General features: G+C 41.3%; 1 protein-coding gene across 1 annotated transcript in view; it reads left to right on the top strand.

Moving 5' to 3' along the window:
• The window catches only part of ANTXR1 (ANTXR cell adhesion molecule 1), a 111270-nt gene that overhangs the window by 10825 nt on the left and 87867 nt on the right, over positions 1–12578 (top strand). The window contains exons 4-8 of the mRNA XM_037371756.1: positions 2318–2399; positions 3614–3647; positions 5515–5594; positions 7348–7416; positions 9519–9599. Coding sequence (XP_037227653.1) covers positions 2318–2399; positions 3614–3647; positions 5515–5594; positions 7348–7416; positions 9519–9599 — 346 coding nt within the window. The remainder of the gene's footprint in view (positions 1–2317; positions 2400–3613; positions 3648–5514; positions 5595–7347; positions 7417–9518; positions 9600–12578) is intronic.

Here is a 12578-nt window from a genome sequence, read left to right as displayed (position 1 = left end):
TGTTTCTGCCAGCAATTAGGGTTTTGACTCAAACTGCTTTCGTTGAGGGAGTCTGCCTTCCACAGATTTTCAGGCTTTTGCTAGACAAGAGCCTTACTGCCTTTGAAACATCCTTAGGGAGTTTCTTCTGCAAACAAATAGGTGAAAGTCCCTTCCCATAAAAATAAACTTGAAAGATGTAGGTGATATCCATACCCTTGAGGTAGAGGCGAACATGATTTCTTTGGAGGTTGGAAGGTATGTTATAGACAGACAGTGTTTAGGGTGGATTGCAAGCATGTATATTTTCTGGAAGTGCTGGTTTGATTGCCATGTTTCTGAAGCATGTTCCTGTCATATCGTCATATCCCTGTAGATCCCTAAGTTAATCCCAGTAAAATCTACGGGATGGATTTTATTTTTTTTTACTCTGACTTCAAGGAGAGCTGGATGAGATTCTTTAATCACTCTTGCTTCCTCTGTTAACTTCATTGCCACGTGGAGCAAAAATATATGTAACACATGTGAAGACTGTATAAGTCAGCATGTGTTTTACATATTGGATGTCTATGAAATTGCATACCAGAACATACTATAGAGGAATGAATAGGAAATTGGCCGCTTTCCTAAAGAGCAATCCACATACATACCGGCCATGAAAAATGTCATTAAACCCAGCCAGCCTAAGCATCTCTTGCCACTTACTGCAGCAATAAGTATAAAGAGAATGAACCATATCTAACTTGAGGCCAGAAGAGAACCTGTTCCCTGGCTCTTTCTGTCTCCCACCCTGTGAGCACACCCCATTGCAAAGATCTCTAGTCTGTTAAGGCTCTAAGCTATGAGACTTCAGTGTTTCCCATGTGGAAATGTATTTCGTATTTATCCAGCTGTCCTAGAAATGTTGACTGGGAACAGGATATTGATATGGTACTAGTCTAAAAGCCAGCTGACTGGAGAGCTGCTGTTTTTTACTGGAGGACTGACAAACAAGGTGTAGGCTTTAGTTAACACTGGCCTTTCTTAATTGGGAAGCTGGAGCAGTGGCAAAACCTCTTCTACCTTGCCCCTGTCTCCATGTGGTGTATCAGCATCTGAATGTGAAGGTTATGGGTGCTTAATATCCCTTTTGGAAAACCTGTGCTTCTAATGGGATTGGATTGACATATTTTAAAGACTTTTATTTTATATTTCAAAATTTCAGTGCTCATGTTTGAAAAAATAGTTCTGATCACAGGAAATGGTCTTTATTTTATATTCAGCTTCAGCTTGGTATGTGCATGGGTAGCTGAATGGAGGAAATGTCTGTCCCTAGCCCACGTATGATATACAAGCTCCATGTCTCACTAGTTTGGGATGTCAGAGGTACAGAATGAGTTCTTGAAAGTTTGATAATTCAACCTACTGGAAAAGCAGATACTCTTTTTTTTTTTTTTCCCCTGTGGGAGTTACCTCTCTGTAGACTGGATAATGTTGATGCCCTGCTGCAGTCAGCCTCACAAACATGAGATAGAGTTGTGATCACACAAACTGGATTTTCTGAGGTAGTTAAAAAATGCAGGGACAAAACTGCTTTCTGGCGTTCAGTCTTACAATGTCAGCATGGTCCTGAATTGCAGTGACTTAATCGGTTTCCCATGGAGTTTTTATAGTTTGCTCAGAGATACACCCCACACATTGCAGGGTGTTATCTTGGTATTAAAGACTCCTGACCTGTACTTGGCTTCCAGAGTTTGGTGCCTGCAGCTCAATGGAACAGCAAAGGGGCGTCCATCCCGTTTAGCCTGCAGATGATCTGTCACTGTGCCTGGGATTTCTAAAAAGATTGAAACAGATACCCTGAATTGTAGTAAACTATTGGGAAAGGCTTTAATCTTAAAGTCAGTTTGAACAGGAACTGAAGGTGTAATGTCCAAACAAACAGGAGTTGCCAGGATGGTTTGAGATTGGTTCATTTTTTGTGTGTGTTTGATTACATTTGTATGTCAAGAGAGCCTAAGTGAGGCGTGAGCCAGGTGCAAGTGGGCTGCTCTGCATCAAATGTTTGACCAGGGTTACACAGGGAATATGTATTTAGAAAGAAATGTATGGATATTGACCTGGGAGATGCTGCTGTTGTGATGCTTTCCCCAGGCTGTGGGAACACCGGCAGCCCAAGTGTTCTGTTTTCCACATCCTTAGAAAGGCATCTACCCAGACATTACTTTAGCCTATATAAACACTGGCTAAAGTCTTCCCCCCCTCTCTGTATCTAGTTCTACCATGCATCTCTTCACCTGGATATCAGCTCCTGGTAAATTTGATCTTGGATCTAACAGTGCATCTGCATTCATTTCAGGGAACAGATACGTCAGGGTCTAGAAGAGCTGCAGAAGGTCCTTCCAGGAGGTGACACATACATGCATGAAGGATTTGAAAGGGTAACTAGTTGCATGCTATAGTGCCTTTAAACTGTGTCTGGGTGCTCCTCAGGAAATGTTAAACAAATGAATCTGGTTAATAATTGTCTAGTACAAAACTGGGGCTATTTCCCTTTTATGCAATAGACACACTGAAGTGTACACAGTGTTGGATCCGGTAAAAGGGAGCTGTAAACCCTGCTACTTTTCTTTTGCCTTCAGCTTTTATGGGGGGAGCAGCTTTTTCAGCTTAGGACAAGGCAGAAGTCTCTGACATTGCATTCCCACATGGAACCATGTTCACAAAGAGTGGAAAGCTGCCCAGAGTCCTACATGGGTGCTGTAGTAGGCTTGTTAGAGTTGGGTGGGAGCTGAGACCATGGCTCTAACATGTTCTCGCTGGTAGACAAATAATGCTGCCCAAAAGTTATTGCTTGCTCTGGCCATCTCCTGTTTGTTTTACAAGCTAAGGATTTTCTCTAAACCTGAACTCCTGAACCCCTCCCACTTCTGTACTACACATGCATTTGCGAGGATTATGGAACTGCCTGCCTATTGAAAATGCATGTGAACACACAACAAAAAATCGGGTGACCTGACAGAGATGCTGGCTCTTAACTAGGAGTCCAAAACCAAGTCCCAGAGTGTGGTGACTTCAGAAACTCTGCAGAAGTCCAAAAAACCCAAATTTAAATTCAGAACAGAAATGAAATGAGTAAGTCAAGTGTGGCCAGGGTGGCCTACTTCTTAATTTTAAATTGATGCACACTGAAGCCTTTGCCTTTCTACCCTGCAGAATATGCTTGAGCATAGATCAAATGGGAGACAGAAGCATAAGAATATCTCCCTGCAGTTTTTTTTATTTGCTATTGGAGTAGCTGATCTAGAGGTGCTGGGGAGTATTTATCAATGGACGTAGAATGTTTCTCAAGGCAGAAGGTGAGTGTGATTTTCAGATAGCATAATAGTGGGAGACTACGTTATTCTTGGCCAGTGACCTTGGGGTTGGTCTGACTGAGTTATGCTTTAGATAAGACACTGAAGAACCATAGGCAATCAGAACTGTAGGCAAGAAACTTGTTCCACGAAGCAGATATCTCTGAAAGCCAAGGTTATGTGTGGACTACAAACATGACATCCTCACTGCCATCTTCTCTTTCTTTCTGGTGCATGTGTAGATGCCCACAAAGTATTATTATTCATTTATTGCTAATAATATTTTGATTTAATTTCAGGCAAGTGAACAGATTTACTATGAAAATGTTCATGGTGAGACACTTTCTTCATCCATTGATTTTTTTTTTTTTCTCTTTCTTTTTGACTTACAACTTTCATAGATTTGAAATGCAGCTTCACTGTGGGAAAGGTGGGAGGTGGCTCCTATTCTTACAGGAATGCAATGCTCTTTGGGCTAGTTGTCCCTGAAAAGGAAAAAGAACAGGTGGAGCTTTAAGGATCCAGAGCTAGAATGAATGAGTTTCAGGCTAGAAATGAGAAGCCAGGCTGACTGAAGGTGCCTACTCTTTTATCAAAACTGTCAAGTACCTTATTTTGTTCTTTTTGCTTGAAGACTCAGGTAACCATTTCTTCTTCCTTCTGAAACGTGGGTATGTGGAGGTGCTGGTAGGTAAAAGTTTTTTCAGTGAGCAGTTACTAAATCTAGTAGTAAGTGCAGAGAATTGCAAAAATGTTTGTCCTTTCCTTCCTTGCAATTAATATAAAAGATTTCTGCATTGTAAAGCCTGAAGTAGAAATATAAACAATCTTCTTGGAAGCCAAAAAACCAGGCAACCAGATGTTTCAGTACAAAGCCAGTCCTAATGGTTTTGCAGGGCCACTTGTGAATAAAATGAAGTAGTGACCACGTCCACACAGCTTTGGGGCTCACCTGTAAAATATGACTGCAGCAGAATGGAATAGATAGCTAAAACCATTCGATTTGGGATTGATAATGCTTTTTACATGCTAGTATATGTACTACATGTAAACAGGTTGCTGTCATATGCAAGAAGCAGTGGCCAGCTGGGTCCTCAAGTCTGAATGTTGGCCTGTGTTTGTCCTTGGTCTAGTCACTAAAGAGTGCTTCTACAACCTACAGTAGATCCAAAGGCTCCTGCAGTAGCCAGTGGAGGGAGAAAGGCATCTCTGAGGTCATTTGGGCTCCTACGTTTGTACAAGAAGTGCTCACTTTTCTCCATTTCCTACAGGAAGCACCTAGGCACTTGAGTTAGGCATCTGCAACAGGAATGGCCCTGAGTGTTGTTTACTGTTTCTCAGGCACTCGACTTCCTTGTTGCATCATTACCACGTTACTTAAAATTGGGGATTTCTAAGTAGCACCAAGAAAATTAGGTGTCGGTTCTCTATTCTGTAGTAATTAAAGAAGTTACTTGTTTGGATTTTTATCTCTTTGGCAGAAACTTGTTAAAGGCACAGCTACTGGTAATGGCAGGAAAATGCCCTAGATGGCTATATAAATTTAAAGGTTGATAATTTACATGCCTTGAGATGTTTAAATTTTATCTTTCTGTAACAGTGTGCAAGATGTACCTACAGAACTCCTTCAGATCTATAGCAATTCTCTTGTCAGAAATATGAGTTAATTCTATTTGGTCACTCCTGAAAAGTAGTACAAACTTGTAAACCCCAAGCTATAATCAATGCAAGGGGAAGATTGGAAGGTTTAACTATGTTGCTGAAATATGTTACATATTTTAGGCCATTTTCCTACCATATCCCAGCTGTGCTTTTTATCACAAGCTGAAAAAAAATCTCTGAATTTCTTGAATTGACAGCATTAATAAAATCGGGAAATAACTAGGAACACCTTGTTTTCTTGATGGCTGTGGTCTAATCTACTGGTCTGAAATACTGAAATAGAAGGGGCTGCCAGTTAAAAACCACTCTCCTGATGTGCCAGTGATATAAAACTGGTATTGAAGGCAGGTGTCCAAGTGTAAAAAAAGTATGCAGAAATTCAAGTCTTCTGAAAAGTGGTTGGCTGGAGGGAGGTTAGGGCTTGAAGCCCATTGTTTCTGACCCTTTCAGTGTGCTGACAGGTTGCTAGTGGGTTGTTACCTAGGCTAGTTTAACAAATACAACTCAAACAAGAGACTAAAGAAGTTTGTGTATTTAGGTTACAGAACTGCAAGTGTCATCATTGCGTTGACAGATGGAGAACTCCATGAAGACCTATTTTTCTACTCTGAGAGGGAGGTAAGTGTCTTACACTTTTTTAGCCAGGGAGAAAGTGAAATGTCTGGGCTTGCTGCTTTGAAGGCAAAAGATAGGGAAAACATCTTTCCCTAGTGACAGAACTTCACTTTGGTGTTCTTAAGACATGATTCTTAAGGATAAACATTAACGGTAGCAATGCTTCTGACTCATCAAAACTAAGGCTGTTCATGGGAAAGGAGAGGGTTTTAAACTTCCAGTTAAAAAAATAGAAAAATGTGGAGGAAGGAATAGTTTACAGCTGAAAAGTTTCAGTATTTGCTGAATTGTTCTGGGAAATACCTGGATCTCACTTTGACTTTTCTTCTTTCACAAAAAGTGAAGACTGCAAAAAGAGGGTGACTGTTGTTCCTGTAATCTTCTGTCACATCAGAAAGCCTTTCAGAGGATCAAATCCAAAGTTTCCACAAATATTTCCAAGATTCAAGCATGTGTTTTCAGCACCCTTGTTAAATTAGCATATTATGCAAAATATTAGCTAAACACTAGGTTGAGCACTTGCAAGCTTTGCTGTATAGTGTTCTTGCTGACGTCCTTTTGGTAGTCACCTCTGAAGAGCTGAACCAGTTTTCACTTGTCAGTCAAACAAATTTAAGATGACCTGAGCTTGGAAGATGGTATTGTTACATGAATTTGCTGTTGACAGATTTCTTTTTTCCTCTCAATCTGTCCAAAGTGCAGCTTTAAATCCAATAACAACAAAAAGAATGGTTTTGCAGAATAAAACCAGTATTGCTACAGCACAAACAAATGTCATGAATCAAGAGTTCCGGTCCTCACTGTTCATCTTTTCTTCTGAAACAAAAAATCCACAAGAAAAACAAGTTTGTTTTTAGAGGTGAAAGAACAAGTTGAGAGGTCAGGAGTGTTATATTTGTGTTGGTTTGGGGAGAAACAGCTAGTGAGCTAGTAGAACGGAGGTCCTGAACTCAGCTTTTATGCTGTGAGTTGCTTCGGTTGTTTGGGTTTAAGTTTCTCGGTATAGAACTGGAATGATGCTTTTCTTGTAAAGCACTTTGCTATTGAACAATTTGAACTGCTACAGTCTTCTGATATAGTCTGACTTGCTACCATCTTTTCTGGGCATAGGTTTTTGGTCAAGTCTTCCTGTTGTAATGAAATATGATTAAATGACTTCATTCTTACAGAGGCAACAGAATTTAATACAGTTGCTTTTTGAATAGTCAGTGCAACTACATCTGCATGTCAATGAAATAGCCTGGAAAAATCAAACCTGTGGATGTTCCCCTTTTATTAGTTGAGATGCTGTGTAAATAGTCGGAGCAGTACAGTTCTGTAGGAGATGGAATAAAATGTCTCTTCACCTATAGGTATCATGAGTCCAGGCACACGTCTGAAACAGAAAACAGAAAAATGTTTTAGGTTACTGTTATACTGGGATATGTCCTAAATGATGAAAAGAAAATGGATTTAGTCTGTCTTACATCTGTTGGACAGACAAATGTTAGGAAGGTAGAGTAGCTGGGAAGGTGAGCTAATTAGGTTTAAAAAACCCACTAAATAACGGGATTTGCTTTACTAAACAAATAGCTACCCTAGTAGGAGATAAAACCTGTTTTTGCAGAATCAGTGAGGAAAGCTTTTAAAGCTTTTTTGCGGTAAGTCCCCCCATTGCTCGTTTTACAGAGAAAGACTACATTTATGATTAAGACTTTTCAGAAACCTGCATTCCATCACATTTGCATTCACGTCACTCTACCTTTCCTTGTTCCAGGCTAATCGGTCACGTGACCTGGGAGCAACAGTATATTGTGTTGGTGTGAAAGACTTCAATGAGACCCAGGTAAATGAGGCACTCGAGTTTACTGAGGTACTTGGCAAAGGCACACGTTGAACACAAGCACGTGCTCCTGAATCACTTTCTCAAGACTTCTCAAGTGGTCTTCCTCTCCTTGTGTTGACTGTCTAAAGTGACTGCCTGAGGTGTCTTGGTCTGGCTATTGGGTTTCAGCCCCTTTCTGTCTAAATATCCATATGTGGAGAACTGTTCCTCTGTCTGCATGCCACAGTGACTCTTGCTAATGGTGGACAAAAGCAGAGAAAAAGACACAGGAAGAGTAGCAAATCAGTCTGGCTTAAGCTGTAGGCAGAAGGAGGTTGTGGGAATTTATTTTTTTTTTGCCATAAAATTCAAGTCTTGCCATATAATGTTTCAGTTTGTGTACAGCTTTTCTTTCACGGGAAAACTATGCCATAAAAAGCAACAGCTTTATTAGTGACAGTAATATTTTACAGTGTTTTCCCATTTGATAGTCTGACTTCTAAATTTATCACACGAATGTTAATATGTCCATGAATTAGATTTCACACCAAGTGTGACAGTTGACATTATATTTTTCTAACATGAGTGAAACACTTATACGGCCCCTAAGTGGAGTGCTGAAATAGTTATTGAGTAGAACTTTTTCAGGTTTTCAGCTTTCTAACAAAGCTTCAAACACTGATTCAAAAAGGAGTCAAAACAAACTTGGTTTAAGTAATCTGCTTGGAATCAAAACCAGAGACTAGTGTAATCCAGGGTAAGTTATAGAGAAAGCAAAGAGGGAACAAAAATGGCAAAGAGACTAGATGTGGAGTAGCAAACCTCAAAGACAGCTGCTACTTGAAGCCATTTAGATGCTGAAGAAATTAACTGGAATTGGATGACTGTGTCTGAATGCCAGAATGCACTGGGAGAAGGACTATGGGGAATGGGTTGAGGAAACTGTAAACATCCTGGTTTACAGAAGCTGCTGTACCTTGGCCAACAAGCAGTAAGTTGCTTTACTACCCTTCTTGGAGCAGGCAGGGGAAAGTTGCCTGGAGTATTTCTCTGGACACAAACCAGGAGGTTGGCAGTTTGGTGTTTTGCTTGAGAAGTGGGAGTTCTGAGTGACATGAGCTGGAAAGGTGGAGCCACTGGGGTTTAGGGAGGAATGTGTGGCTAGTCTGCTGCCTCCAATTTGCAGTGCTACAGGAAACGCCAAAGAGGCCTGCTGGGTTGATGTTACCTCTGCCATGGGAGAGAATTGCTATAACAAATGTTGGCCTTGCAGCAGTAAAACTTGATTCTGCTCCAGCAGATGCATGGAGAGCTCATTACTTCTGAATTGGGCCTATATTTTTGCCTTAACCCTTAGCATGCCATAGACAAGTGAACTTGCATGTAACTCTTTGCAGATGATTTCCTGGTTCCCCTTCTCTTACTACCACCTCATGAATGGCCCTTTTCCTTGTCATGTAGACTTCCAAATGCTCTTCTGCTACCTTTTTCCTTCCAGGCAGAAAATATCTCGTGTTAGCTCCCTGTTTCTTCTTCTTGGCTCTCTAATGCCTGAGACTAGGAAAAATAGTCAAACCTCTGTCCTGACAGGAAAGGTGAATCAGACCTATATCTCCAGATGGGGTATGACTTGCATTAATCTTCTCTATATGTGAAAATATGGAATAATTTTCCTTAGTTCCCTGGTTTAAATGATGTATGTGCTGAAATGTTTTGCTGCATTAGTGGTCTGTCATGATGCTGTGGCCTATTTTGGTTGGGGAGTTGCAGTGCTGGGTGATTTACAGTCATGTGGGAGACAGTTTTTGCAATAAAGATCATTAGGCTCTGGGCATCAGTGAAAGTCATGTTCTGCCCTGTCTTCAGAGTTAAGGGAAGCCTTTTCTGATTCCTGATATAGAGCTTTCTAAAATCAGTCAGGGTAAAGAGATAAATTTTTCAGTACTTGACAAATGATAATGCACTAGCAATCCATATGGAGTACCTGGAGTATTTGTTGTTTGGTTTTTGGGCTTTTTTTACTTGCAAGTGGATGAATCTGGAGAAGTCTTAATTTTCTGCCTTCTGGCTAATTTATCTCATTCTTCGCATTTCTGTTTTATTTACCTTTACCACTCTGTCAGCTGGCTAGAATTGCCGACAGCAAAGATCATGTCTTTCCAGTGAATGACGGTTTTGAAGCCCTTCAGGGGATCATAGACTCTGTAAGTATTTTTAATCATGTGTTTGTATGTGTGCATGTTAGTCTGTGTTAACTTGTACAGTTGAAGGTTAGTTTTCCTGTGCTCCTAAATCACTTAAACATTTGGTCCAAAGAAACTGACCTTTGTACCGATATTGCTAGTTCAAGGTGGAGTTTATCAATAGGTCGCAATACAGGAAACTTTGAGCCCAAATATTATCTTTGTCTATCTTTATATATTCCCTCCTTGATGGAAAGTAACTGACTGAATGGACTAGGGACATGATGACATTTTATTAAATGGCTGCGACAGACAGGGACAGCAGAGATGTGTTGTGCACATTCTATATTAAGGATGAGGGCACTCTTTGATCCCTATCTTTCTGTTTGATTATCTTCCTTTCTGTCCTGATGGATGTGCTGCACTGCTCACCTGTTTAGACTGGGGGAAAGGATCCTACTATGTATGCCAAAATCTGCTTTCTTGCATTCGGCCTCCTGACAAATGGCCTGCTGTTTTCCTCTGCAGATCTAGGTTTCCTGATTTAGATTGATCAATTCCTGGCATTTTCTCTAGGGGTTGGGTGCAACATGTAAAAGCTGGCCTGTTCCTGGGGAGCTGGGATAAGAGCTAGTAGTTCAGCTGACAGAGGGAGTGACACGGATTGATGCCTGTCCTGTGCCTTTCATACAAGTCATGTAAATGGCTCCATGATCTTTACTGGCAAATAAGGGTGCCTCATGAGGCATCTCTATTTCTAGCTCTAAAACTTGGAGCAGCCTAGTACACTGTCACCTAGGATCAACACTTCCCTTGACTGAGCAGGAAAGGCAATATATGAGAGGATGTGTGTCCCGTTTTCATTTCAGTTGTAAAATGTGCAAGTATTTGCTAAGAAACAGTATGTTTTCAGGTAGTTTTAATTATTCTTCTGTTCTTTCTGCTTAGTTATATCTCGTAACTGTTCTAATTAGATTGCTTCCCATGGCTACAAAGAAGGATGGGAAATCCTTTTAAAAGCACGTTTTGTTCATTTTGAATAGGCTTTTTAGTTGATAAAACACAGGAGAAATATACAACTTGAAGCTGGGGAGGGTAGGATCACCAAGGCAGGGGGTCTCAGATTTCTCTGTTTAACAGTGGTTGCACACCATTCCAACCATGTAGTATGGAGCAAAACCGTTCCCTCAGCACAGGCTCTATTTTCCCTGGTGCTCTCACATGTAGATAGAGTACAATTCCTTGCTTATTGGTTTTCCTGGCACTGCCCAAGCGTGGGGCTACGGCCTCAATTCTCTTGGACAATCAGGTGTTGCACGTCATTTAAGAAAGCAACAAAACAAAACCCCCCCTAGTTTGCTTCCCAGCCCTGCATTCCCTTTGCAGCTGTTTTTAATGAATTCCAGCAGCAGTTCTGACTCCCTTTCCAGTTACGCTGAACACAGTGGGACGACTTCACCCTCCAGGAACCTAGTCAAGAACTGCTTCAGCTGACTGGTGGAAGGTTGACCAGCCCTAGAAGGAGGGTCACAAGCAAGTATAATTGTACAGCAATGAATCTGTGATCTGATCACCTGCGTTTGAGTGGGTTGATTGCAATAGGCTGGGTAGAAAGGAGGTGTGTAAAAGGAATGGCAAGAAGGACATCAATCACTCCATAGAATAACAAAGAATCTGTAGGTTTGTGTTCTAGCCAGAAAATAAGCTCCCTCATTCCTTCTTTTCTTAGCCTTGCAAAGCATCTCTGTGTTCCTCGAGCAAACAGAGCAGTTGTGTTCACAGGAAAGCATTTTAATGTTGAAAGGTCCATGAGATTTGGAAGCTTCTTTCAGTTCCTATGTAGGAATAAGTACAGCAAGGATGCTCAGCCATGTGTCGAGGCGATTGGTTAGGCTACTAGCTGATGGTTGGTATGTGATATAACAGGGGAAGAAAGGATAAAATGATGAGCCTAGGGGAGATTAGTGCTTGAAATCACTCTAGAGATGTGAAGACATGGGTTTATTCTGGTCTGCAGTGATTTGGTGTGAACTGCCCTGTATTCCTGTTGAGGCAGCCTGAGCCTTCCCTCCTCCCCTTGTCCTGAGGAGTAGCTCTCTTTCACCCCTCTGTGTGTACAGAGGCAGTAGACTTAGAAGTCCCTCTGGAATGAGGAAGAGCGTGGGAGCTGGGAGTGGCTGAGCTTGAATCTGGCCTCTAGGTCTGCTGAGCAAAGACTGTCAGGATGATTGGTCTGCAGATGTTTCAGTACACCTGCCTTTCCTTTTGTGTGGGAGCCAGCAAGTTTTGACTTAGCAGCTGCAGGGAGATCTGCTCAGTGCTTTCTGAGGAGGACTCTCTTCCCCTGAACACCACCAAGCTATTCAGGCTATGCCCTGGAGGCTGTGCTGAAATGAGCTGAAAATATACTCCCATGCTGAAGTCATGCTTAAAAACACGATTCTTAAAGTGGGAGCTAAGGGTATACTGTGAACTGTAGGTTTTGGTCCTTTTGCTCCTGAGAGTTCCAATGTGACTTTTTTTAAAGCAAATCAATTCCTTTGCCTCCCTCATCGTGAAAAAGCCAATGCTAAAACTTCAGCTTCCTCCATGCTTAGTGGGGATTTTGAGTTTGTAATGAGGGAAGAATCTGGTAGAGAAACAGACATCTGATTGCTCTAAGCTGGGAAACAAATGGAGGGAACTGAATTAATTTATTAAACATGTCTTTGCTGTGAAAAAATTTCTGCAGATCATAACCTGTCAATTTAAAGCAAATGGAACAAGTCTTAGAAGGAAAACCTGAAACTCAACTTCATCTGCAGCTCGAGATGTCTTTGGTAGGAGTGCTGGAGGCAAAGAAACATGAAGCAACATGAAAATCAGGATGGGAGCCTGTCATTTCTTTGCTTTGAGTCTTTAAGAGAAACTGTCTGAAAGAGCAGTCGCTTGTAACAAGAGTACTCCTTGATCCTTGCTGTGTGTTAAGCAGTGGCACGGTAGCTTGGAGCTTATCTCAAA

Source organism: Falco rusticolus, chromosome 20, assembly GCF_015220075.1.
Source record: "Falco rusticolus isolate bFalRus1 chromosome 20, bFalRus1.pri, whole genome shotgun sequence".
Taxonomy (NCBI): domain Eukaryota; kingdom Metazoa; phylum Chordata; class Aves; order Falconiformes; family Falconidae; genus Falco; species Falco rusticolus.
Note: the sequence above shows the minus strand (reverse complement) of the source record. Positions and strands in the feature narration are given on the sequence as shown.